The 21918-nt window shown below is 48.2% G+C and overlaps 1 protein-coding gene across 2 annotated transcripts; it reads left to right on the top strand.

Moving 5' to 3' along the window:
• The first annotated feature begins 799 nt into the window (after positions 1-799).
• On the top strand, positions 800-19827 carry Ntpcr (nucleoside-triphosphatase, cancer-related). Of its 2 annotated transcripts, XR_007835586.1 has the most exons (6): positions 800-859; positions 4255-4417; positions 5667-5763; positions 16755-16964; positions 19249-19367; positions 19691-19827. XR_007835586.1 is itself a non-coding variant. In XM_051201544.1 (5 exons), the coding sequence occupies exons 1-5, from the start codon at positions 826-828 to the stop codon at positions 19315-19317; spliced, it is 573 nt and encodes a 190-aa protein (XP_051057501.1). In that variant the 5' UTR covers positions 800-825; the 3' UTR covers positions 19318-19827. The 2 variants fall into 2 exon arrangements, 1 of the variants encoding a protein (XP_051057501.1); XM_051201544.1 differs by having other exon boundaries at positions 19249-19827.
• The last annotated feature ends 2091 nt before the right edge of the window (positions 19828-21918 follow it).

The following is a 21918-nucleotide window of genomic DNA, read 5'->3' as shown; positions in this document are numbered from 1 at the left end:
AGACAGTCACTAATGGTAAGTGTAACCATTAAACTGAGCTTTGAAACACTAGCTTTGGGCTAGTTTCCCCTAAAGCAGGGGAGTCTAGTTGGCTCAATCAACACAGTGAGAAAGTCATGTTTCAACCATGGATACCGAAGAACTCTGCAAAGAGAAACCCCCCTTTTGTTTTTGTTTCTGTATTCTCTGGCCCTTTTCTGCCTGTCAAGTCAGCTCACTGTATAATCATTCTATTTCCACCTTGCAATAAAAAGCTAAATCAGATCTTTAAACTAGACTCTTGCTACCTTGGGTCAGATACTCATCTCTGGAGGTGAAGGCCGGGACAAAGCAAGGTTATCTTTTCCCCCAGCTGACTGACAGCTCTACATCAAGGTGAACACTATACAAGGAGTTCGAATCCCAGCAAGGTCTGCTCCTTCAAGGAGAGTTTCTATGGCCCCTATTGTTGCACAGGAGCTGACCTGGAGTCTGGAGTGAGGGTCTCTGGGACCATACTTCAGGATACCTGAAGAAACAATGACAAGGGACCTGACGTTCCCATAAACGCATCTTTGCAGGCATCCCACGTGTGAGTGTTACACAGGAGCACAGGGAACCCCAGGGATCTGTCTCCAGGTCTTTCAAACGATATACAACTTGGAGCAGGGAGGAATGCGCGTGCGCTGTGTGTGGGGGGGTGGGGGGGTGGGGAAACAAGCTGGAAGCGCATGCGCGGCTACTGTGTACTTCCCGGGAAGGCCGGGGCGTGACATTCAGCGTAAGGGGCGGAGCCTGGCCGCCTACTCTGACCCCGACCGTTCTGCATCTCGACCCCCTAAGCACATGGCGCGGCATGTGTTTCTCACCGGGCCTCCAGGTGACCCAGGGCCTGCCAGACTTGGCGGGGAGGGGGCGCGGCCTGGACCTCTGTCCCGAATTCCGGCTTTGGTTGCATTTGCGTTCTGGCTTGGTGCTTCGAAGCCCGGCGGGAGGGAAGGCCGGGAAGACCGCGGTGCGGTGCGCGGGTCTCAGGTCCCTCATCCTGGTCTTAAGCCACAGAGGCCAAGGTGTACTTTGTAGACTTTGGAGGCCTTTGGGCAGTAAGAAGTTTTGAAGAGGAGCAGAGGACAGTGGTAGGAGACGCGCCATCCTTGCACAGCACACCCTGAGTTTGAAATGGGGATGTAGTTGGGTCCCCAATATCCTACTGTGGTGTTCACCTGGAGCCTTCATCCATACCTGCGTTGATCAGAGATTTAGTGAACCAAGACCCCATGCTCCCCTCCCTGGCGCGTACTAGCATACTAGAGTGTGCTGGGCATCCTGGATTTGCAAGCACCACACCCCCAGCCTTGTCTCCCAAGGAGGTAGTGCTCCGTCCACCTCAGTGGTCTCACTAATTGTTTGGTTACTACTAGCTGTTCCAACTGGTTTGGCTTTCCAAGTCCCTGTCTACACGTTCAGACCTCTAGCAAAATCACTCTTTGTCTCCACTTCTGTTAGTACACTTGCCTCTTAGCATCTTCCCAAATACTGGCCAGAATCTGTGTGCCATTTCAGAGGGGGCTCTCTGGTCACCAAAGCCCACTCAACCTAAGCTGACCTCACGCTAGAGATGAAGATTCATAAGGAGGCTGACCCGCGCTGTCATTTGTAACATTCAAGTCCCTGTGAAGTGATGGCCTCTGGGATCCAGAACTGTTCTCTCCTTTGACATGTGGGTCTCAAGGAGGGGACTCAGGTCGTCATGCTTGGTGGCTACCTTTACCCATTAAGCCATCATGTTGGTCCATAAATGTACTTTTCCTTCCCCAATAACAAAAATGCTGCCTGATTAGTGTAAGGACAAAAATGAAGTGTTAAGAAAGTGACAACCCCAGGGAACTCTTCCATGTAGAATTGAGCCTGGGGTCTTTGTTCTGTATTGTTCTAGACCATGTCTTCTGTTGACACATACATATGTTGCTTAAAACCCATGAGGATTATACTGTGTTTCTTTTATTAATCAGCCTGCTTTTAGCCTGCATCATTTTTGTGTACTATGTGTAAATAAGCAGTATCCCTTTCAGTGGCCATGTAATATAATCCTGTTAGTTTTGCACTGTTGTGTGCTGGATGCCACAGCTAATATTCTCTCTCTCTGGTCAACATTTAGGTAATTTTCATTGTTTTGTTGCTATGGAGATGCCTATAGTGGGCATCCTGTTTCACAGGTTTTTCTCTGGGTCCCCAAGCAGCAAAGGCTAGGGTGGGTATATAGAAGTGGCCCTTCAGGAAAGGAAGGCTGGCTCACGTGGTCAGCACTAAGCAGATCTCCTTGATTTCCTAGCCAGCAGAGGTTAGAAGTCGATCTTTGTTCTGTGCGGTTGGGACCGCTGAGTGCTGCCCATTATTTAATGTGGATGTGGAGGAGAGATGCATAAAATAAAGGTTAAGAATCACTTGTTTTCAGTATGTATGTGTTACTTTTTTTGTTACTGTGATACAATACTGTGACCAAGCAAATTTTAGAAGAAAGGATTTATTTGGAAGTATGGAACCAGACATCACAATGGGGAGGTGTGGCGGCAAGAAGCAGCATGGTAGTTGGAATGGAAAGCTGAGAGCTCACATTCTTTACTGTAGGCAGGAAACAGAGCAAAATAGAAGTAAGCCAGGCTTTTTAGGCTCAAAGCCTGCCCCTAGTAACATACTTCCTACAGCAAAGCTATGCTTTCTAAATACACAAAACAGCTCCACCAATTGGATACCCAAGTGTCAGAATGCCTGAGACAATGGGGTAGGTGGACATTTCTTATTCAAACTACCACACACACAGTACTAGGGATTGGGTCTAGGGCTTCCAGAATACTGGGGGAGGGTGTAACACTGAGCAGTATAGCTCATGAATTGCCTTTTAAGGAATATTAACCCTAAGGTTAGCTGCTGAAATTGTTTGGGACCCTGTAGTGTATCAGAAGTGATCAGCTGTGGATCTTCTAGACCCTTGTGTCTTGGAGTGTGCTCCATAGTGTTTGTGTGTGGTAGTGACTGTGCTGGTAAACACCCTGGAGTGTCTATGGCCGCCAGACTACAAGGGAAAAGGCCCTAGAGGTAGAGTGTAGATTGGAGGCCCCTGGCCTCCGATTTGGGAACATTTGGGGGTCAAGAGGAAGGACTTCTTAGAGCCTTGGAGCCCCTGATGTCAGAGATTTGGGGCAAGCAGGATTGCTTGGAGCCCGGGTGGAGGTGATTTCACAGAGGAAATCTCAGAGCTAGACTGTGAAGTCCAGAAGCTCTTTGTGGAATTTGGAAGATGCTTGTGAACTGAGTTGCATTTACACTAGTAAGTGTAGGTCTGTATCTCTTGAAGGCTAAACTTTTGATTCCCAGTGTCCTGTACTCAGGTGTGGCCAGGTCAGTACCTAGGTGAAGCAAGGAGGGTGTGTCAGTCAGTCATTTCCATTGCTGTGACACATTATGTGACAAAAGCAGCTTCAAAGAAGGAAGATGTCTTTGGGCTCATGGTTTTGGGGTCCAACATGACAACCAAGGCCGGAGTGACCAGAGCTTGGTCCCTGGCAGTGGAAACTGGTGGGTCTGCTGTTTCACATGCCACTAAACAGGAAGCAGAGCACTTGGGCTGGAAACCCAGAGGGCTGCAACCCTCTGCCTCCATCACTGACCCACCTTTATCAGCCTGTCTTCCTGGCTTAACAACCTCCCCCCACATATCATCAGCTGGATTAGACATGTGGGCGGATGGGGGAATGCTTTCGATTTAAATGAGAACAGAACTTAAATACAGGACAGTGGTTCTTAACCTTCCCGATGCTGTGACCCTTTAATACCATTCCTCATGTTTTGGTGACCCCCCAACCATAAAATTATTTCATTGCTACTTTATAACTGTAATTTTTCTGCTGCTATAAATTGTGTTGTAAGTATCTGTGTTTTCTGATGGTCTTAGATAACCCCCATGAAAGGGTCGTAAGACCCCAAAGAGGTCTTAACACACAGGTTGAGAACTGCTGATCTAGGAGGAAAGGAAGTTGGGTTCCAGAAACATCCTGGGACTGTGTTAGATATAAACTCCATGCCACTCTATCACCACTGTGCTTGTCTCTACTGGGAATGAAAATTCCTCACACCTGGAGCAATCAGCATGGCAGTGCAATTAGTAGTCATGAAACCCATTTACAGCCTTCTCTGTTCCTAGTGATTGCTCTGGCAGGCTGGGTGGGCTTGGCAATATAAAATTCCTGACCTATCTCCTTTCTTTGTATTTTTCAGGGGTTGGCAAAACAACCTTGATCCAGAAAGCCAGCGAGGTCCTCCAGTCTTCTGGGGTGCCCGTAGATGGCTTTTACACACAAGAAGTCAGGCAAGGAGGGAGGAGGATAGGATTTGATGTCGTCACCCTGTCTGGTGCTCGGGGACCTCTGTCCAGAGTCGGGTACTGGTGTTTTGTTTCTTTGGGTTTTGTCTCTGTCTTGTCCTGCCCATAACTTGGAAACATCTCTTCTCTGTGTGAGTGTGCATGCATGTGGAACGTGTGTGTGTGTGCAGAAGCCAAAAGACATCTGGTGTCCCGCTCTGTCACTCTCTGCCTTAGTCCCTCAAGACAGGGTCTCTCACTGAACCTGGAAGTCTCCTGCCTCTCCCCCTACAGTACTGGGCCAATGTCTAGCTTTTTACATTGGTGCTGAGGATTTGAACTCAGGCCGAGTTATGCATCAAGTGTTCTTACTACTGAGCCATCTCACCATCCTGGGAGCTTCTTTTTTACTGTGATTTCCTTACAGCCGACTCTGCCTGAGGCTGTCTGTGGGCCTCATCTGTGTTATTCTGCCCATCAATGGGCTGAGAGTCTGACTGGACTCGGGGATGGCCAGGTAATCCTGCCTATCTTGTACCTTTAGAAATTTCTCAGAGAAAGGAAACAGACCATCCTGTGAAAAGTGAGGATTAAAAAAGTCATGTTTCATTTAAAATATTGACCATGAATCATGCACATATCTCATATGATTCTTATCTGTGTCTGAGCCACTTTTATTTACTTTTTAGATTATTATTCTTTGGATGTACTTAAGATTGCACCCATGGTTTTCCCATGTTAAGCAAGGCTCTATCACTAAGCTATCTCCCCAGCCCTCTGATTTTAACCTTAATTTTGTTTTGTTTGTTTTGTTTTGATGCAAGGTCTTGCTATAAAGCTCCAGCTGGCCTGAAACTCAGAGAGATCACCTGTCTTTGCCTCCTAGTGCTGGGATTAAAGATGTGTGCCACCACACCCAACACCCTCTGTTTACTTTTTATTTTGAGAAAGTCCAAGCTGCCTGAGCTGGCATTGAACTCAACTCTTGCCCAAGAAGCCCTTAAATTTTTTGTTCTCCTTCGTCAGCCTCCTGACTATTTGGGATGTTGACAGACCTGCACCATCAGGCTCAGACTGAGACAGGTTCAGCTCTCTTGCTGTGGCCTGTGGGCTCAGTCTGGAGTTGTAGGGGTGTCACTGTTACACTGCAGGGTTGACTTTGGCAGAAGCAGTGTTGACATTCATCAAGGCCCAGTGGGTCCAAGCTTCCACACTCCCACCCTTTGTATGGGTGATCGTTAAGGGTGTGTGCAGAGAGCTGGGGCTCAGCAGAGCAGCCCAACCCCAGAAATTAATGGGGAGTCCGCATCAGTGTTTTTTCTTTCAGGTCACAGCCTCCACCTGGAAAGCCTGAGTGCCGAGTTGGGCAGTATGTGGTGGACCTGGCTTCTTTTGAGCAGTTGGCACTGCCCGTCCTAAGAAATGTGAGTATGCAATTTCTGTCTCGAAAGTCCATTGGCCTCTGTGCATTGTGGGATTCCATGGCCACTTGAACATAGTGGCTTTTCCCCTGTGGTCAGGTTGTGTCTCACAGTTTAGATAGTCTTCCAGCCATTGAGCCTTGCTAAGGATAGGCACTTTATTTGCTGTCACTCAGAGCTGCCACATGCCCAGAGCATGTGTAAAATATTTGATGTTAGGGAGGCACTAATACAGATCTGTGTCCTGCTCTGGTGTGCAGAGCTTGCTTGAGTGTGTGCTGAGGCCCTGTGGACACTCTACACTACTCTGTGTCCCTCTGCTCTGTGGTGCACAGAGCTTACTGGCAGGTGCTGTGCACCACTTAGGTGGGCCTTAGCTGCTGAAGAATAATTGGTCATTGCCCACCAAGGGCAGCCTCCATCCTAGGGGGCCTGAGATCCTGTTATCCCTTCTGATGTGGAGCTGCTGCTCCTCATATCCCACTGAACTCTCCTCTGCCTCCTCCCTCCTCCTTTCCTCAGTTCCCCTGGAGAACCCCCTCACCCCATTTCTGGGCTGGGCTGTGGAGGCTGCTCTTTTGCTGGCAGCTGGAAGCAGGCAGCAAATGATACATCTTATTTCCCATGGGACGCATGCCTCCCTCTCATGTCCAGACAGCAGTGAGAAGTGTCCAATGACATTCTGGTGAAGAGTTAGACTCTGAGTATTGGATCCATATAAAGAATTGATTTTTGCTCAGTCAAGCAGAATCCTGGGAGGAGCTGGAGTGCCCCATGCTTGGCATCTGGCTTTAGACGTATGTAAGAGCTAATATGTGCTTGCTGACCAAGTTAACAGTTTGCCTCTTATTTTTAATGGGAAAAATATTGAAAACTGCTCATAGTTTTACAGTCACCCATGTTTCTGTAATAATTATGACTGTAAACACAGGCCAGCGAACTAGTCTTGGGTTGAGTAATTACTTTGGTCTGTGACTGATGCTCTGTCTGGGCTGTGTAGACATTGGTTTATATCTCCCCATGAAGAGTCATACCACATCTTACCACCTCCAGCAGTGATGGCTTCCTGAGGAGGGGCCTCAAGGTGACAGCTGTGTGGGAAGGTTGGGGTTGCCCAGGGCTTCTGGACCATGTATGGGAAGTAGTATGCTGCTCTTCTGTCAGTCAGCACCAAGCACTATGTTTGGGTTCAGTAGAAATGTACCTCTGGTTTGCACTTTGTGGAATGATAGAAATACATAGTTATTACAGATAACTTAGAGTGTTTAGAATCCAACTTCTTGGTTCAGCCCTCTTCCCATGTTTTGTGTTTTGATATAACCAGAACTTTCTTTACTTTTACGTGTCTGGGTATTTTGCCTGCTGGTGTGTCTGTTTATTGGGTGTGTGCAGTGTTCTCAGGGGCTAAAAGAGAGTCTAGTCCTCTGCAAGAGGAGCTACTGACAGTCCTGAGTCACCCTGTGGTGCTGGGGACCACAGGGCCTCTGCAAGAGCTGCCAGTGCTCTTAACTGTTGAGTCATCTCTCCAGCCCTAACCAGGTATTTCTTAAAGCAAATGACCTTTTAATTTATTGGTTCTACTTTTCTGTTCTTCATATTGATAATTCCTTTCTTTCCTTTTTTTGTTGTTAACACAGAAAAGCTCTGTCCTGATCCAAATTAATATGGCATTTTACCTCTATGTTTATTCTTCTATGAGTTTGTTAAAAATACATTTTTAATCTGTCTGGATTTGTTGTGAATATAACACATAGTAACATTCATAATTAGTTTCTTCAAGATGCTTGGCCAGTTGTAAGTTATACTTTGAAGTATATGTGGGGGATGATTTGGGGTCATCTCTTCTACTGACCTTTTTGATTCTTGCCTGAATACCACTTTAGTCTAGGCACCTAGCGTGTGTGTGTGTGTGTGTGTGTGTGTGTGTGTGTGTGTGTGTGTGTTTGATATGGGAAGAGTATCTGGAGCTGGAATTATAGGTGTTTGTGTGCTCCCTAAAGTAGATGCCTGGATCCAAACCTGGGTTCTCTTGGAGAGCAGCAAGTGTTTTTACCCCTTGAGCCATATATCCATCCCCTGCACTTTTACTCTTTATAAAATTCTCATTCACTTGCATTTGTTCCTTCCCTCATATAGAGCACCGACTGTGTCAGTGCAGTTAACCCTTCCCTAGTAGAAGCTACATGCCAGGCAGAAGCTCATTATAAACTCAGAATGCTCCATCCAGTTTCTCAGATGAGGAAACTGAGGCACTGAATAGGAAGGGCCTTCCCAGGAGGGGCACAGCTTGTCAGTGGTAGAAATGAAATGGACAGTCAAGGCCTGCTGTTCATTAAAAATATCACATGACATAGTCAGAGCTATGCCAAATTCATTCCACTTTCTTTCTCTTGCCTGGTGAGGTGATTTGTAGGGGGTCTTCTGTTTTCTGGGCCTACAGTAACTAGGGTTCTTCATTGTCTTCTTTCTAATGGGCAGGGCTGACAGGGTAGGGCTGACACTCTATGTGATGGTCCTTTTGACAGCTTTGAAGTATTTGGGATCTGCTTTGGAACCTGTCAGGGCCTGGTGTGTGTGTGTGTGAGTGTGTGTGTGTGTGTGTGTGTGTGTGTGTGTAAAACAGGGCCAGGAAGTGACACTTGGCATTTCAGGCCATAGAGCAGTGGAAGCTATGGAAGGATCTAGAACACTCAGGTTCCAGATGGATCCTTTCCTAGAGGCTGGTGGGCTTCCCAGCATTGTTGGTGACCATGGCATTTGTTTCTTGCTTCTGCATTTGGCTTTTTACCTCATCACACCTGTGTCACAGGGTAGGTCATGGAAACCAGATACCATCTGGTATGAACACAGACACGCTTAAAAGTCTTTAAAAGGCTCTCAGTGAGAACATTCCTGCAGGGATTCCACAGGAAAAGGAACTGGAAGCTTTGCCCCAGGCTGGCTCCCCAGCCCCTCAGCACCCGCTGGTGACATCTTTATGGTGTCCCTTTGGCACCACTGGGCCCTGAGCAGGCTGGCACTCCTTGTGGCTGTGGCCTTCTTTTCAGACTTTCCCTAACAGTTCTGCTTTCTCTAAACTTTACTTCATCATCTGCGGATTAAAATAATCTTCTCTCAGGCCCCAGCTGGCAAGCAGATTTACCCATCAGTTCTTTCTCTACCACAGTAGCAGTGATTAGCCCTAAGTTCCCATGTGCATGTGGGGTGAAGGGCTGAGCTCCTAATGCCTTAATGCCCCCCCACCAGATCTGATCTTGTCTGTGTGTCCATCACCTTGTCAGTTAGAAAGCAGGTCATCACTACTTCACTGTAGCAAAAAAACCAATTATCTGCCCCCCAGGCTATGAAGAGAAGGCTGCCAGGCATCAAAGATCTCAAACTTTTATCAAAAGTTGAAATATTGATTCATTTTTTTCCCCGGATGTGTGCAACTTTTAGAGAACCATTTGGCAGTTGGGAGCACTCGACATGACAGGAATTAGAGCCTGCTAGGTTCTGGTATGCACAGAGTAGCTTCCATGGCCCTCGGGGCCCTGTGCTGTGTGGTTAGGCCTCCCTGATCAGAAAGCCATGCACTCATAAACTCCCTGCAGTGATGTGTGGATGGTGACACCTCCCATATCCACATTGTGATAATGTGAATCGTCTTTATGTGTGGCCCTGACCTATGTGACTCCCAGGGAACCACAGTGCTGTCCTGCTTGGGCAGGTCAGTACCTGATCCATGGTGAGAGGGACTTCTTAGACACAGCTTATGCCTCATGCCAGGAGGAGGTGTACAGACAGACCTGTGGGAGGGACTTCAGTCAAGGGAGGTGACCACAGCTCCTACTGTGCTGTCAGTAAAGGATGTCTGTACAGATGCTCACATCTACAGTTACAACAGCTGGGGACAGAGCATAGCAGTTCTGATCAAGTCCCAGTGTTGTTACTGAGGAGCTGAGGAGGTGGAGGAGGTAGTAGGCAACCATACTGGGAAGGGACCATACATCACAGTTTGATCTTTTTCCAGGGAGCTGGGGGGGGCAGTGTGGGGACATGAATCTGCCATGGAGTGCTGCCACGCTTGCTGCCCCTGCACAGCCAGAGTACCAAGCTTGGCAGAGGGTATCAGGATTGAAACACTTAACAGACCGCCACAAGAAGTTAAGAAGAAGCTGCTGCCACCACCCTGGCTTATATACCCAAGCCAGGGATGGGCTAAGCATAGGAGGAAGTCACACACCACCCACACCTGGGGTCAAGGCACCTGCACTGCACACCAGAAAGTTTTGAAAACAACCTTGTTTGCTCAACCTTGTTTGCGTGGAAGTTCTACATCTGGGTGGGGAGAAGAGAGCTGTAAGGGACAAGTGCTCAATTTTCCCAACAGAGTCCCACAGGCCCAACTTCCAGGCTGATCCCAAGGGCCTGGATTCTTCAACCCCTGGGCTGTCAGCTGATATGAGCTGTCTTAGTCCTAGGATAGCTCTCCCATTCTAGAAGACACCTTGGGTACCACCTACTTCCTGTTTGGTCCTGTAATATACATGAGCCTCCAGGACCACTAGGCAGAGCCTCAGCACTTGCCTGCTTAAGCTCTGGGTGTCGGCTGTTTTGTGTATGTTGGAGCAGCTTCTGAGTACAGAAGGGCCCAGCTGCAGCCCAGACACACCCTTCCCTGGTCATTCCTGCCTGATGTAAATAGCACAACATTGATTGGAACACTGAAGTTCCTAGGCCTGAGGCACTGGCTGGCTCCCTGGTTGCCGTTGTCTATGTGCTTCCTGCCCTAGCATGTGTGGCTCATGGGAGGACAGGCTGCAGTTCTGCTCCCTAATGTCTAGTACCACCCCATTCCTTCCTGATGTTCAGAACCTGCTCTTGCAATGGATATGCTCAGACTGTATGTGTGTGTGTGTGTGTGTGTGTGTGTGTGTGTGTGTGTGATGCTAAAATCAAATCACATGCTACCAGGAGGAATACTTGTCAGGCAAGCAATTCAGATTAGGTGAGGGCCACTTTAATTACTCCACTCTTGGTTCAATATTTTTATTACATTAGAAATCTAGGCATGCCTTTAATCCCAGCATTTGGGAGGCAAAGGCAGGTAGATGTCTGTAAGTTGGAGGCCAGCCTGGTCTATATAGTGAGTTACAGGACAAACAAAAATGTTTCTTTGTATTCTTTTTTCTTTTTAAACTTTTTTCTTATTTATTCATTGTGTCTTTCACATCATGCATCTGGATCCTGTTCATACTCATCTCCCCATCCCTTCATACCTACCCTCTGCCCTTGCAACCTCCCCACAAAAATAAAATTCCCCCTTCCCCTTTTTCCCTCCTTTTTGGTTTTTTGAGTTTCTCTGTGTGTGTAGCTTTGGAGCCTGTCCTGGGATTTGCTCAAACTCACAGAGAAAAATAAAATTTAAGAAAAAAAAAAAAAAAGAAAGAAAAAGAAAAATCATGTCATGGAGGCTGCAATCAATGTATCACACAGTATACTCTTTTGTCCATGCATCTTTACTTGCAAGTGTTCATGGCAAAGAGTCATTGGTCTGGTTTCTGCTATACTATTAATGCTAGGCCCTCGCTGGGACTCTTCTTGGCTAGCCAGCTGTTGCCCTGTGTCGTGGAGACCCTGCAGCTTTGGGTCTGTAGGACTGGTACCTTTACATGTTCCAGCAGGTCATAGATGGGGTGGATGTTGGAGTGGGCCAAATCATAACCCTGGTTCTGGACCTGGGTAGTTGCATGCTTGGTCAGCCTGCCAGCTCCCCAGCCCTCCAGCCCTCTCTCTTCACTACCAGGGTGAACTCTCCAGTGTTACCCCAGCTAGTTTACCCTTTGCAGCAGTGAGCAAGAGGTGGGGCTGCAGCACCCATGCTACAGTCTGTTCCAATAATCGGGCAAAGGCCTAGAGGTTTAAATAAAAGATAAGACAGTGGGTCATCTGTGCAATAGTAATGCTCGAATGCCGTTTATTGAGGGGAAGGAACAGGCTTCTGTACTGACTCACAGCACAGTGGAAAACAATCGAGAGTCAAGCGTGCAAGTTCTCTAGCTTAGTTCCTCCCCAGCAGATGTGTGTGGGCAAATCAAGAAGAGCACCAAGAGCTACTCTGGGGCAAGATGTTCTAGCTAAGACTTCAGAATGTTCCAGCCAACAGCTCAGGCTTGCTCAAGATGCCTTGGGGGCCCATGCAGGGCCCTACATGAGGCCAGTTCTGCTTTCAAGCCCTTGGGTTCAGCCCACTGACACCTACATACACCAGCAGGGCCATTTGTACAGGGTCCACTTTCCCAAGTGCTGCAGTTGGTGAGGGGCAGGGATAACTCTCCTGCTCTTATAACAAGGCTCTACTCAGTGCCATGGGGGAGGGCAGTCTTTCTTGATCACACCCACACCACTCTATGACTGATGAAGAGCAGGGCTAGATCTTCCAAGCACAGGTTCTCACACCCAGGTCAACATCTCAACCCAGGTGAGGTGCAGGGCCTGATTTCCCAAGTGCTGCAGCTAGTAGTGGGGAGGGTCAGCTCCCTCACCTGCCACAGATGGCAGGAGGGCATCTTTCCTCGCCCTCACCGCCACATGGCAGACAAGGGGAGCAGGGCCAGCTATCCCACTCTCATGCCTGATGGGGAAAGTCCTTTTATACATATGTTTCTCTTATTGGTTGATGAATAAAACACTGTTGGCCAGTAAGGCAAGAAGATAGGCAGGACCAGGAGATGAGAATTCTGGGAAAGGTAGGCAGAGAAAGCCTACCAGAGACAGTCGCCAGGTAGGAGACCAAAGAAGTATCAGGTCTGGTCCCTTCTCACGTAATATAAAACCAAGTGGAAATACTTGGATTAATAGAAATGGCATAATAAAGACAGAGCTAGCCAGTAAGAAGCCCAAGCCACTGTCAAAGAGTTTTTATTATAATTAATATACGTCTTTGTGTGTTTATTTGGGGCTGAAGGGTGGTGGAACCCATGCGGACAAGAACCTCTGCAACACATGCCCTCAGGGCCAGCTCAACCCTGACAACAGAGTCAGCTTTACTGTGCTGCCTAGGTGACTTGCAGGACCTGCTTTCCTGAGTGTAGCAGTTGGTAAACGGGAGGGGGACCAGCCCCTCCCCCCCCCAGTAGGTAGTCAGGAGCAAGGCTTCTTTGTGTTCTTAAAAGTACAATTTAAAAAGATAGACACAAAGGAACTACAGCAACACCCTCTTTTTGGACTGGTGGAATGGTGTTCTGTTGCCATGGGTTCATTTCATTTTTCTGGAAGGCAAAGTGTTGGAGTGCCACCAGAGTTGATGGGCTGTCCACAGCTCCTGGGACCCCAGGCCAGCTGGTTCTGGAGCTCAGGCAGCATCTTTTCTCTTAGGAGGTTTTCTTCTTGTGGCTGAGAATGTGTAATCAGCTGGAACACTGGCCAAAGCCAGGTACAAGACAGTTGTGATACACCGAGTCAAGGGCATGATGCAGCTCTTGGAAGTAACTCTGCATATGTCGTCTTCTGGGGAGATGGGGGCCACCCAGATGCCAGGCTCACAGTGACTGCCACGTAGCTAAGAGGCACCCACAGCTCTGAGTTGCACAGAAAGGTCCTAGGAATGAAAGTAGCCTGATGTTGCCTTCTTCTAACTCAGCCTGGTGCTGTGGGCCATGACTCTGGAGCCCAGAATCTGGGTTAGGTCCACAGGGCGAGCCTCCATTGACCTGTTTGTTGTTTCCTTCTGGATTGTCTTGAATATATATGTGAAAACAGCAGCTGGGGCATAATGATGTTTCTTTTTTAAGCTCTTCTGAATGCCCTGTTGAGCTGTTTAGAGAAGCAAGCTGTGTGTTGCTTGTTCTCAGTGCCATGACCTTCAACCCCTCTCTTTAGGACATGCGAATCACTTCCATTTTTATTAAAAACTTCTTTTTGTAATTCCCAAAGTCTGGACAGAATTAGGGTGTCAGAAGGTTCAGAGTTTACACTGAACTACATTGTACTTGCAGGCCCAAGCATCTGTTCATTTCTGTGGGAATGATTTGGAGAACCTGAGGGGACTGGTGTAGAGGCAAGGGCTTTGCACCCACATGAGTGGACTTTCATGTAGGGCCATGTGCCTCTACCACCAGCCACATGTATTGACTGTACTCAGGTAAACACACACATTGTACACATGTTCTTTCCCAGAACCTCTCCTTGTCCGATTTGATGACTTCCAGAGTTGTCATTCAGTGTTCCAACAATTCTATTTGTCTCTTACATTTTGGCTTCTGGGAAGGTGTTTGCTATAATCCACCATCCCTGGGGCGGGGATTGTGGGGTGGGGGATGTGCTGTCCATGCCCTGGGAAGGGTTGGGTCAGTTGTAGTGGCTTGGTTCCAGAAAGACTTCCTGTATGATCAGCTACAAAAGCATAGGCTGCTGGTAGCCATTTTCTTTCTTCCAATTCGGCACTCAGTTTTGAAGACAAAGTTTGGATTAGGTAGCATCTGACACCACAGCCACTCTTCTGCAGACCCAGAAAGTGCCCAGTGAGAGCAAAGCTGGGGACGGGACGGGTGTTCCTGCCTTGGCAGGCATGAGAGATGAATGCGGGATCCCCAGGTGGATGAAAGTCAAGTGTGTCAGGACACAAGCTCGGCCGCTGTGCAGACACCTCGGGCTGGTGTGGTTGATGAAGGACAAGTGATCTCTCCTTGGGTGTGCTGGAAGGTGGGAAGGAGAAAGAATCCCCCCTCCCTCATGAATAAAAGGCTGCACTCCTGCCTCCCTCCTTCACATCTGGACCTGCTAACCTCGTGGGCTGTCCCAGCAGGGGCCAGTGCTGCTGCTCCTCCCCCACCCCCTCTGCACAGCTGGCATCTTTCTTTACTTGTGTCCCTCTTTTGCTTAGCTCCCCTCAGCTAGAGGACAAAGGCTGCCTGCTGGCTCTGCTGTCCTCCAGGGCGGCTGGGTGAAAAAGACTCACCTCTAAGCTCACTCACGTGGGTGGTGCCTCACCTCGTGCATTCATCTTTTGCCTCCCAATAGGGAGTCAGACCAAGGCAGAGATGGCCATTTTTGTTACTAGACCTGAGAAGGATAGGATGCTACTTCTGCTGTATCCTTAATGGCCACGTGAGCAACCCTGGGGAGGTGTGGCTGGGGACTGTGGAAGGATATGATGATCCCTGGAAGCTGGGGAGGCTGCTACATTTTCAGGGAAGAAAGGGACCTGAATCCAAAGGGGAACTGAGGTTTATTTTCTCCTTTTAAAAACATTTATTTAATGAATTTGTTGGCGCATTCATCCATTTTGTGTTTTTGAGTTGTATGCGCATATATGTAGGGATGCATGCTTCTGTGAGCACTGGGAGGCTAGAGGACAGTGTTGGTAGGTGTCCTTCCCTGACACCCCTGCCTTACTGCTTTTGATATAGCACTCAGGGCTCATATTTTTCCACTAGGATGGCAGCCAGCAACATCCTGTCTCTGCCCCCCCCCCCCAGGTGAAGCACGGACATGCAGGGCCACACCCAGCTTGTTGCATGGGTGCTAGGAATTGTTGCATGGGTCCTAATGCTGGTAGCACTTTCTCCTCTGTCCCAATGGAGACACATACACTGTACTGGTTGGTTTTGTATGTCAACTTTAGAGTCATCAGAGAAGAAGGAGCCTTAGTTGAGGAAGTGCCTCCATGAGATACAGCTGTAAGGCATTTTCTCGTTTAGTGATTAATGGGGGGGTGGAGGAAGCCCATTGTGGGTGGTGCCTTCCCTGGGCTGGTGGTCTTGGATTCTATAAGAAGGTGGGCTGAGCAAGCCTATGGGAAGCAAGCCAGTAAGCAGCTCCCTTCATCCATGGCTTCTGCATCAGCTTCTGCCTTCAGGTTCCTGCCCAGTGTGAGTTCCTGTTCTGACTTCCTTTAGTGATCGACAATGCTGAAGTGTAAGCCAAATAAACCCTTTCCTCCCCAACTGGCTTGTTGGTCATGGTGTCTCATTGCAGCAATAGAAACCCTAACTAAGACACACACACGCACATATACTCAATTTAATATTGGCATATGCTGTGTTTATACATACATATTTATATCACCTGCCAGTTCTTTGTATAAAAATACAGATGTGATTATACTCATTTATAAAACAATAGGAATGTACCAGAACAATAGTGGTTATCTCTGAATAACTCCATTTTTTTTTCTTTATAGCTCTATTTAAACTGCTTTTATTTGGCAGTGGCGGTGCACTCCTTTAATGCCAGTACTTGGGAGGCAGAGGCAGGTGTATTTCTGTTAGTTCGAGGCCAGCCTGGTCTACAAAGTGAGTTCTAGAACAGCTAGGACTATTGCACAGAGAAACCCTGTCTCCAAAAACAAAACAAAACAAAACAAAAATAAATAAGTAAAAATCCATGCTTGTATACAATGCATTTTGGTCATTTTTACCCTCCATTACCCTGTCTCACCCCCTCCTACACCCATCAAATTCTTCTTAGAAGGTTAGTCTTTGAGATAGTTCATTGCTTGGTCAGCATGTTAGTTATCAATATTCTGACCACTTTTGCTTTGAACCAGACTCCTTTCCATCTCACTTCATGACCTTTTGTAAACTTGGAATACACAGCCACCTGCCTACGGCTGTCACCTGCTTCCCATCAGAGTTAGGATAACAGAATTGAAATGAGGGGCTGTGTGAGTGAGGCCATAGCATGGCTGTCCTAGTTCCTTTATACTTTCTTTCACTGTCCACAACCTTCATTTCCAGAGTGGAAGTAAAGTAGGAAGCCTGGTTACCACTGGGCCATTCTAGAAGAAAGCACATTTTGAGAGAAACTTGGGCAGGGAGGTCCAGTCACAAGGAGACTTTCATATGAGTCTTGCAGACAGACCTGTGTCTTGTGCTTGTGGAGACAGTCCTGTGGTGTGTAAAGCACAGCCCAGTTGCCTTGCCACAGACACTGGTGGGTAGTCAGTCATGATGGGACCCCCTTGGTTGAGATCACTTTGCTGTCCCAGTGACTGTGCCTTCTGTCCACAGGCAGGTCTCAGCCCTGGCCCTGGACACAGCGTGTGCATCATTGATGAGATTGGGAAGATGGAACTGTTCAGCCAGCCTTTCATTCAGGCAGTCCGCCAGACGCTGTCCACACCGGGCACTGTTGTCCTTGGCACCATCCCAGTCCCCAAAGGGAAGCCACTGGCCCTGGTGGAGGAGATCAGGAACAGACATGATGTGAAGGTGTTCAGTGTGAGTAAGCCAGCCCCTGGGGAACTCCTACCCTGTGGTCACATCCTAGCCTCCGCTGTCTTCCTCTTCTGCCTTCTGCTAGTAGCGGAGTAGTCAAGGCATGGTTTAAGGTGTTAGTTGGGGAAGGTCTGTCCAGGGAGGAGCCGTGGAACCAGAGCCACGCTCACATACTCAGTGGCAGAGCTCATCCCCCAACCCCAGCTGAAAGGTGTGTTTATGGGAAAATTAGTTACTCAAGCCTAGGCCTTAACTTTAGAGTTGCATCAATAAAAAAAATAAATCTGTGAAAAATTGGCAAAAGGTTCGAAAAGCTGTTTCTCCAAGGAGCATGAGGAAGCCACAGTCAGCACAGAGAAGACATGTACCCCACAAGCATGGTGACTGAGAGGTACCACACCATACCCTCTATGGAGGCCTTCCATGCTGTAGTTAGAGGAGAGGGATGGAAGGGCTTGGGGAAACTTCAGCCTCCCTTCCCTGTTGGTGAGAAGGAACTGAGCTATCCCTGGGAAAACGCTCTGGTTTCTCAAGGAGTTGTATGCTAGTCACTATTCCAGCAAGTCCACTTCTAGGCATTCACACAGAAGACTTGAAGACAAAGCTTGAATGAATGACCACAGCAGCTTTGTTCACAATACCTGACAGAATGAGAGGGACCCAGGCATCCACCAGCAGCTGAACGGATGTCTAATGTGTGCTCTAGCCATCTAGTGTGGTGTTACTTAGTGACACAAAGGAATAAAGCAAAGCCACATTCTGAGGCCTAGATGAATGCTGTATTATGATGAGTGAAAGAAGCCACTCACAGAAGGTCACAGGCTCTACGATTCCATTTATAGAATATCCACAAGAGGCAAGTGCTTTGAGACAGGAAATAAAGTGGTGATTGCTAGGGATGGGCAGGAAGGGAGGAGGTGGCTGTGAATGGGAGCCCTGTCTGTGATGAAATGTTCACTTCTAATCCTTAGAGGGTGAACTTTCATGGCATTGGAATTGCATTTCAGCAAGGCAGTTTGCACACATATGCACACAAAAGTCAAAGCCATGGTGGCACCCTTTTTCCTTTAAGACTCATTGACATACCCTGTAAATGGTGATGTCCAGCCCACTCCCTACCTAGGTGCTGCTGGCCTTGCTGCATGCTAGCATGGCAGAAGATATCACATGCAGAGACATGGTGAGTGTGCTTGCTCGGGTCTCCTTTTTACAAACACTGGTTGGTGATGTGACTCTAGAGTCTATGCCCAGCATACACACCTTGTGTTCCATGCACAGCACCCTCATCAACAGCTGTTGTAGCACAAGCCTGTAATCCCAGCTCTCAAGAGTGGGTGCGGGAGGATGGGAAGTTCAAGTTTGTCTTCAACTATATAGTGTTTAGGCCCAGCCTGGGATGCATAAGACCCTGTTGCAAAATAATAATAATAATAAATTTTAAAAAAGTAAAAATAAACAAGCCACCACTGCCATCATATGGGCCCTGCCCTCGGGACACCCTTTCAAAGCCTCTTCAAATACCTTTAACTCATGGAATTGCAGGCGATAAGATTTTGACTCAGGAACTTTGAGGGATGTGATGAAACCTACAGTGGACAGAGACTTCTGCTCATATCCACGCACTCACTGAAGTGTCCGGGCACACTCCTCTCTTTGATTCTTGGCACTGCTGCCTATCTGAATACCATCCATCACCTGACCAGCTTCTGCACAGGCTTTCTTCCCCTGGACTCCTGTCTGCAGCCCTACCCAGCCTGCACTGCCTTTTCAGGAGTCTTCCCCCAAAGGACCTGCTATACTCCTTGGCCTTCTTTATGTCCTTCCTATTGTGGTCTGTGAGTTTATAACCTCAGGGTCCTTATCTGCAGCTCACACCAGGTCAAGAGGCTCTCAAGACTCTGTACCACACATCACCCTGTCCTCTCTGCCTCCCTTCATCAGTCAGAGGAGCAGAAAGCTGAGGTCAGAGGCTCCTTGCAGCACTCAGATTCTCCAGGGTCATGAAAAGGCGTGTAGATGTCCTTCCCGGAGTTGTGGGCAGCTGCTACTGTGTGCTGCTCTCCAGGGCTCAGGTCCAGCCCAAGCCCCTCTCTCTTGCACTCTCTCCCATCTCCATCTGGTGCCTCCGGTGCCTCCGGTGCCTCCCGTGCCTCCCAGGCCTTTAGCCATGCACTCCACATGGGACTTGGTGATCCCAAAGATTCCCTGCTCTTGAGGAAGCCTTGGCTCAAAGCACTGGAGGGCAATGCTCTGCTCTCTAAGCTTGTTTTCTTGTGTCTTCCCACAGGTCACCAAGGAGAACAGAAATAGCCTCTTGCCGGATATTGTGACCTGCGTGCAGAGCAGCAGGACCTGAAGCAGCCCGTGACCAGGTCCAGCTCTGCCTGCTGGTCGCTGCCTGCCCAGGTCTGCTACCACACTATCAGTGGGTTTGTACCCTCTGCCCAAGAGAGCTGGACAGCTGCTTTCCATAAAATGCTCATGAGATCAGGCTAGCCCAGTGCCTGCTGGGCCATGCACAGTGAACAGTCCACCATGTCTTACTGTATGCTCAAGGGTTCTGTCCATTTCCGGTTGCAATTGTGCCTGTGATTTGAGTAAATTCTAAATGAATGTGTCAGGGATCAGTGGAATTTGCCCGCTTTGGGGTTTATAGATGTGTTCAGGGCTGGGGAGGGAGTTTGGTTCTTCATTGACTTTACGTGCTGTGATATTAAATACCTCTCCAGGTGCAGCTCCAACTCATGCGGCTGAAAGCAGTAACAACTTGATTCTCTCCAGTTATTTCCAAAGAAAAGCACATTAGTTCTCCTCTTTCATCTCTTGTTTATTCCTTTGTTTATTGCCTAATAAAAATGGAAATAAATCTGGTGGTTTCGGACACAGTAGTGTGCCTGTGGGAGGGACAGTTTTCAGAATGCTGGTGTCAGCTGATGTTCCACACATGAGCAAAACCTCCTGTTTGTGCCGAGTTAGCCTGCCTGGGCACAGTTTTCAACCACTCTGAGTCCAAATGCCCTTCCAAGAAAGAAAGGGACATGACTATCACCAGAGAAGGATTTTGGAAGCTGCCTTGAACTGCAGTCTCCACTGGCTCCTCTGTGAGTCCCACTGCACTCTAGAGCACTAAGAAAAAGAATCAACTATGGAAACTGCTATGTCCATAAAGGCCAGGAGCTACTAGAACTTTTGGGTCCTTTAGATATTGTTTATCAGCATTAATGACAACACCACTGATGTTGCTGGGACCCTTGCTGGGACCATGAACACATATGGGCCTGTATTAATGGAGGTGCTTGTGAGCTGGGCACTAGGACCCAGTGGAGACTGTAGTAAGCCTGTGCCTGGGGCAGGATCTCCTCCTGTTGGTCTTCCTCCTAGGGTAGTTTTCAAAGCTCCAGCTGGAGAAGTAGGTGCCTCCCTCCATCATCTATGCCTTTAGGCTTTTCAAAGAGGCCAAGTATAGAGCTCATGGCTTTGGGCAGGCTGGCTGTGATGCCAGCAGTGGGTACCAGGGAAGGTGGGACACAGCATAGGTTTGGGCCATAGCATCAGTGCACCTGGTCACTTAGGACCTGAATGTATCTAGTCAAAAGTTGCTACACAGCCTGGCCCTGTCAGGGAGCCCTGCTCAGCCCTGTGAACCTAGAATAAAGGAAGCAGGTAGGAGAAATGGTGGTGGTGGCAGCATGCTCCTCCTAGGCCAAAGGGGACCTCACGTTGGCATCTTACTTCGTCCCCCAAGTTGTGTGCACTTGTAATCTGCTCCTGCAGATGCAAGAGGATGTTGAGTTCTGGGTCAGCCTGGTCTACATAGGAAAACATTGTCTCATAAAACAGTTTTAAAATATCACAGCTATGGTAGATGGAAGACTTGGACTCAAGTGTGAGTGGTGTCAGATCCTTTGCTTATTCTATGCTCCCTTTTGTGTCTTCATCTAGGCTCCCTGTCATCTTGTGAACCGCATGCTTAGACCTCACCCTCATACTGACATGTAATTGTACAAAGTGACACGTCCTTCAGTGACCACTGCTCTGACAGATGAGAGTCAGGGTCAGGGTACACAGATTTCAGATGCAAATCCTGGCACTGTAAGGAATGTCAATGAATGGGGCACTGGGGTCTCTAATGGAGTTGGATGTGAGTCCTGACTTGAGTTCATGTTGCAAAAGCACATTGATAATATAACCGCAGAAGCAGTTCAGCCAGGATGGCATGGTACCACAGCATGACGGAACACTAACTGGACAAAGACTGCCGGTGCCCTTGCTGCCTCCCACTTGCCACGTCACACCAGCAGCCTCTTCTCACCCGGTGCTTTGAAAATCCTTTCCTTCTTGTCTCTGTATGAATGTAAGCTCATGTGTGGAGGTAACATGGCCTTTAAATAGATAATAGAGAATGCCCCAGGCTCTACTGGTGGATGGAGAGGCTTCCAGGAAAAACTGCAAATTCATGGAAGGTTCTGGGAACAGTGAGGTGACCCTGTCCTCCTCCCATCAAGACAGGTGTTCAAAGAGGATGGGGTTGACCTGTATGTGCCACCTGTTCACACTGTAACACAGGGACTTGGGACAGAATGGCACCAAGTGGGAAGTGGCTGCCTAAACAGACTGTGCCACCCGTTTCAGAGGCAGAGACCCTGGAACAGCCACTGATTTTAGACACTTGTGTGCCGGGCATGAACACTACAGCACATGGCAGGATTTGGAGTTGGTGCCTAATTAGCCATGATATAGGCACAGCCAAGTGTTGCAGTTGTTACATTATCTTTAGGAGAGAAATGCTTTTGTTCAGTGTCAAATGCATTTAGACAGATGTCAGCAGAACATTTGAGCCACCCTGGCAGGAAGTGCCATAGAGGCCTGTCTCATATACCACCACCAGAACAAGGAAGGCTCTAGGATGCAGGGCTGCCTACTGGGAGGACCTGAGCAACATATCTACATAAAAGTT

Source organism: Phodopus roborovskii, unplaced genomic scaffold (genome assembly GCF_943737965.1).
Source record: "Phodopus roborovskii unplaced genomic scaffold, PHOROB, whole genome shotgun sequence".
In the NCBI taxonomy this organism is placed as follows: Eukaryota; Metazoa; Chordata; class Mammalia; order Rodentia; family Cricetidae; genus Phodopus; species Phodopus roborovskii.
Note: the sequence above shows the minus strand (reverse complement) of the source record. Positions and strands in the feature narration are given on the sequence as shown.

What these genes read in the sequence shown, in the direction of transcription:
- Ntpcr (XM_051201544.1), top strand. Translation starts at nt 826, where the DNA reads ATGGCGCGGCATGTGTTTCTCACCGGGCCTCCAG. An exon ending in GGACCTCTGTCCAGAGTCGG is followed by an intron (nt 4,418 to 5,666) that starts GTACTGGTGTTT and finishes TTTTTCTTTCAG; the next exon opens with GTCACAGCCTCCACCTGGAA. An exon ending in ATGATGTGAAGGTGTTCAGT is followed by an intron (nt 16,965 to 19,248) that starts GTGAGTAAGCCA and finishes GTCTTCCCACAG; the next exon opens with GTCACCAAGGAGAACAGAAA.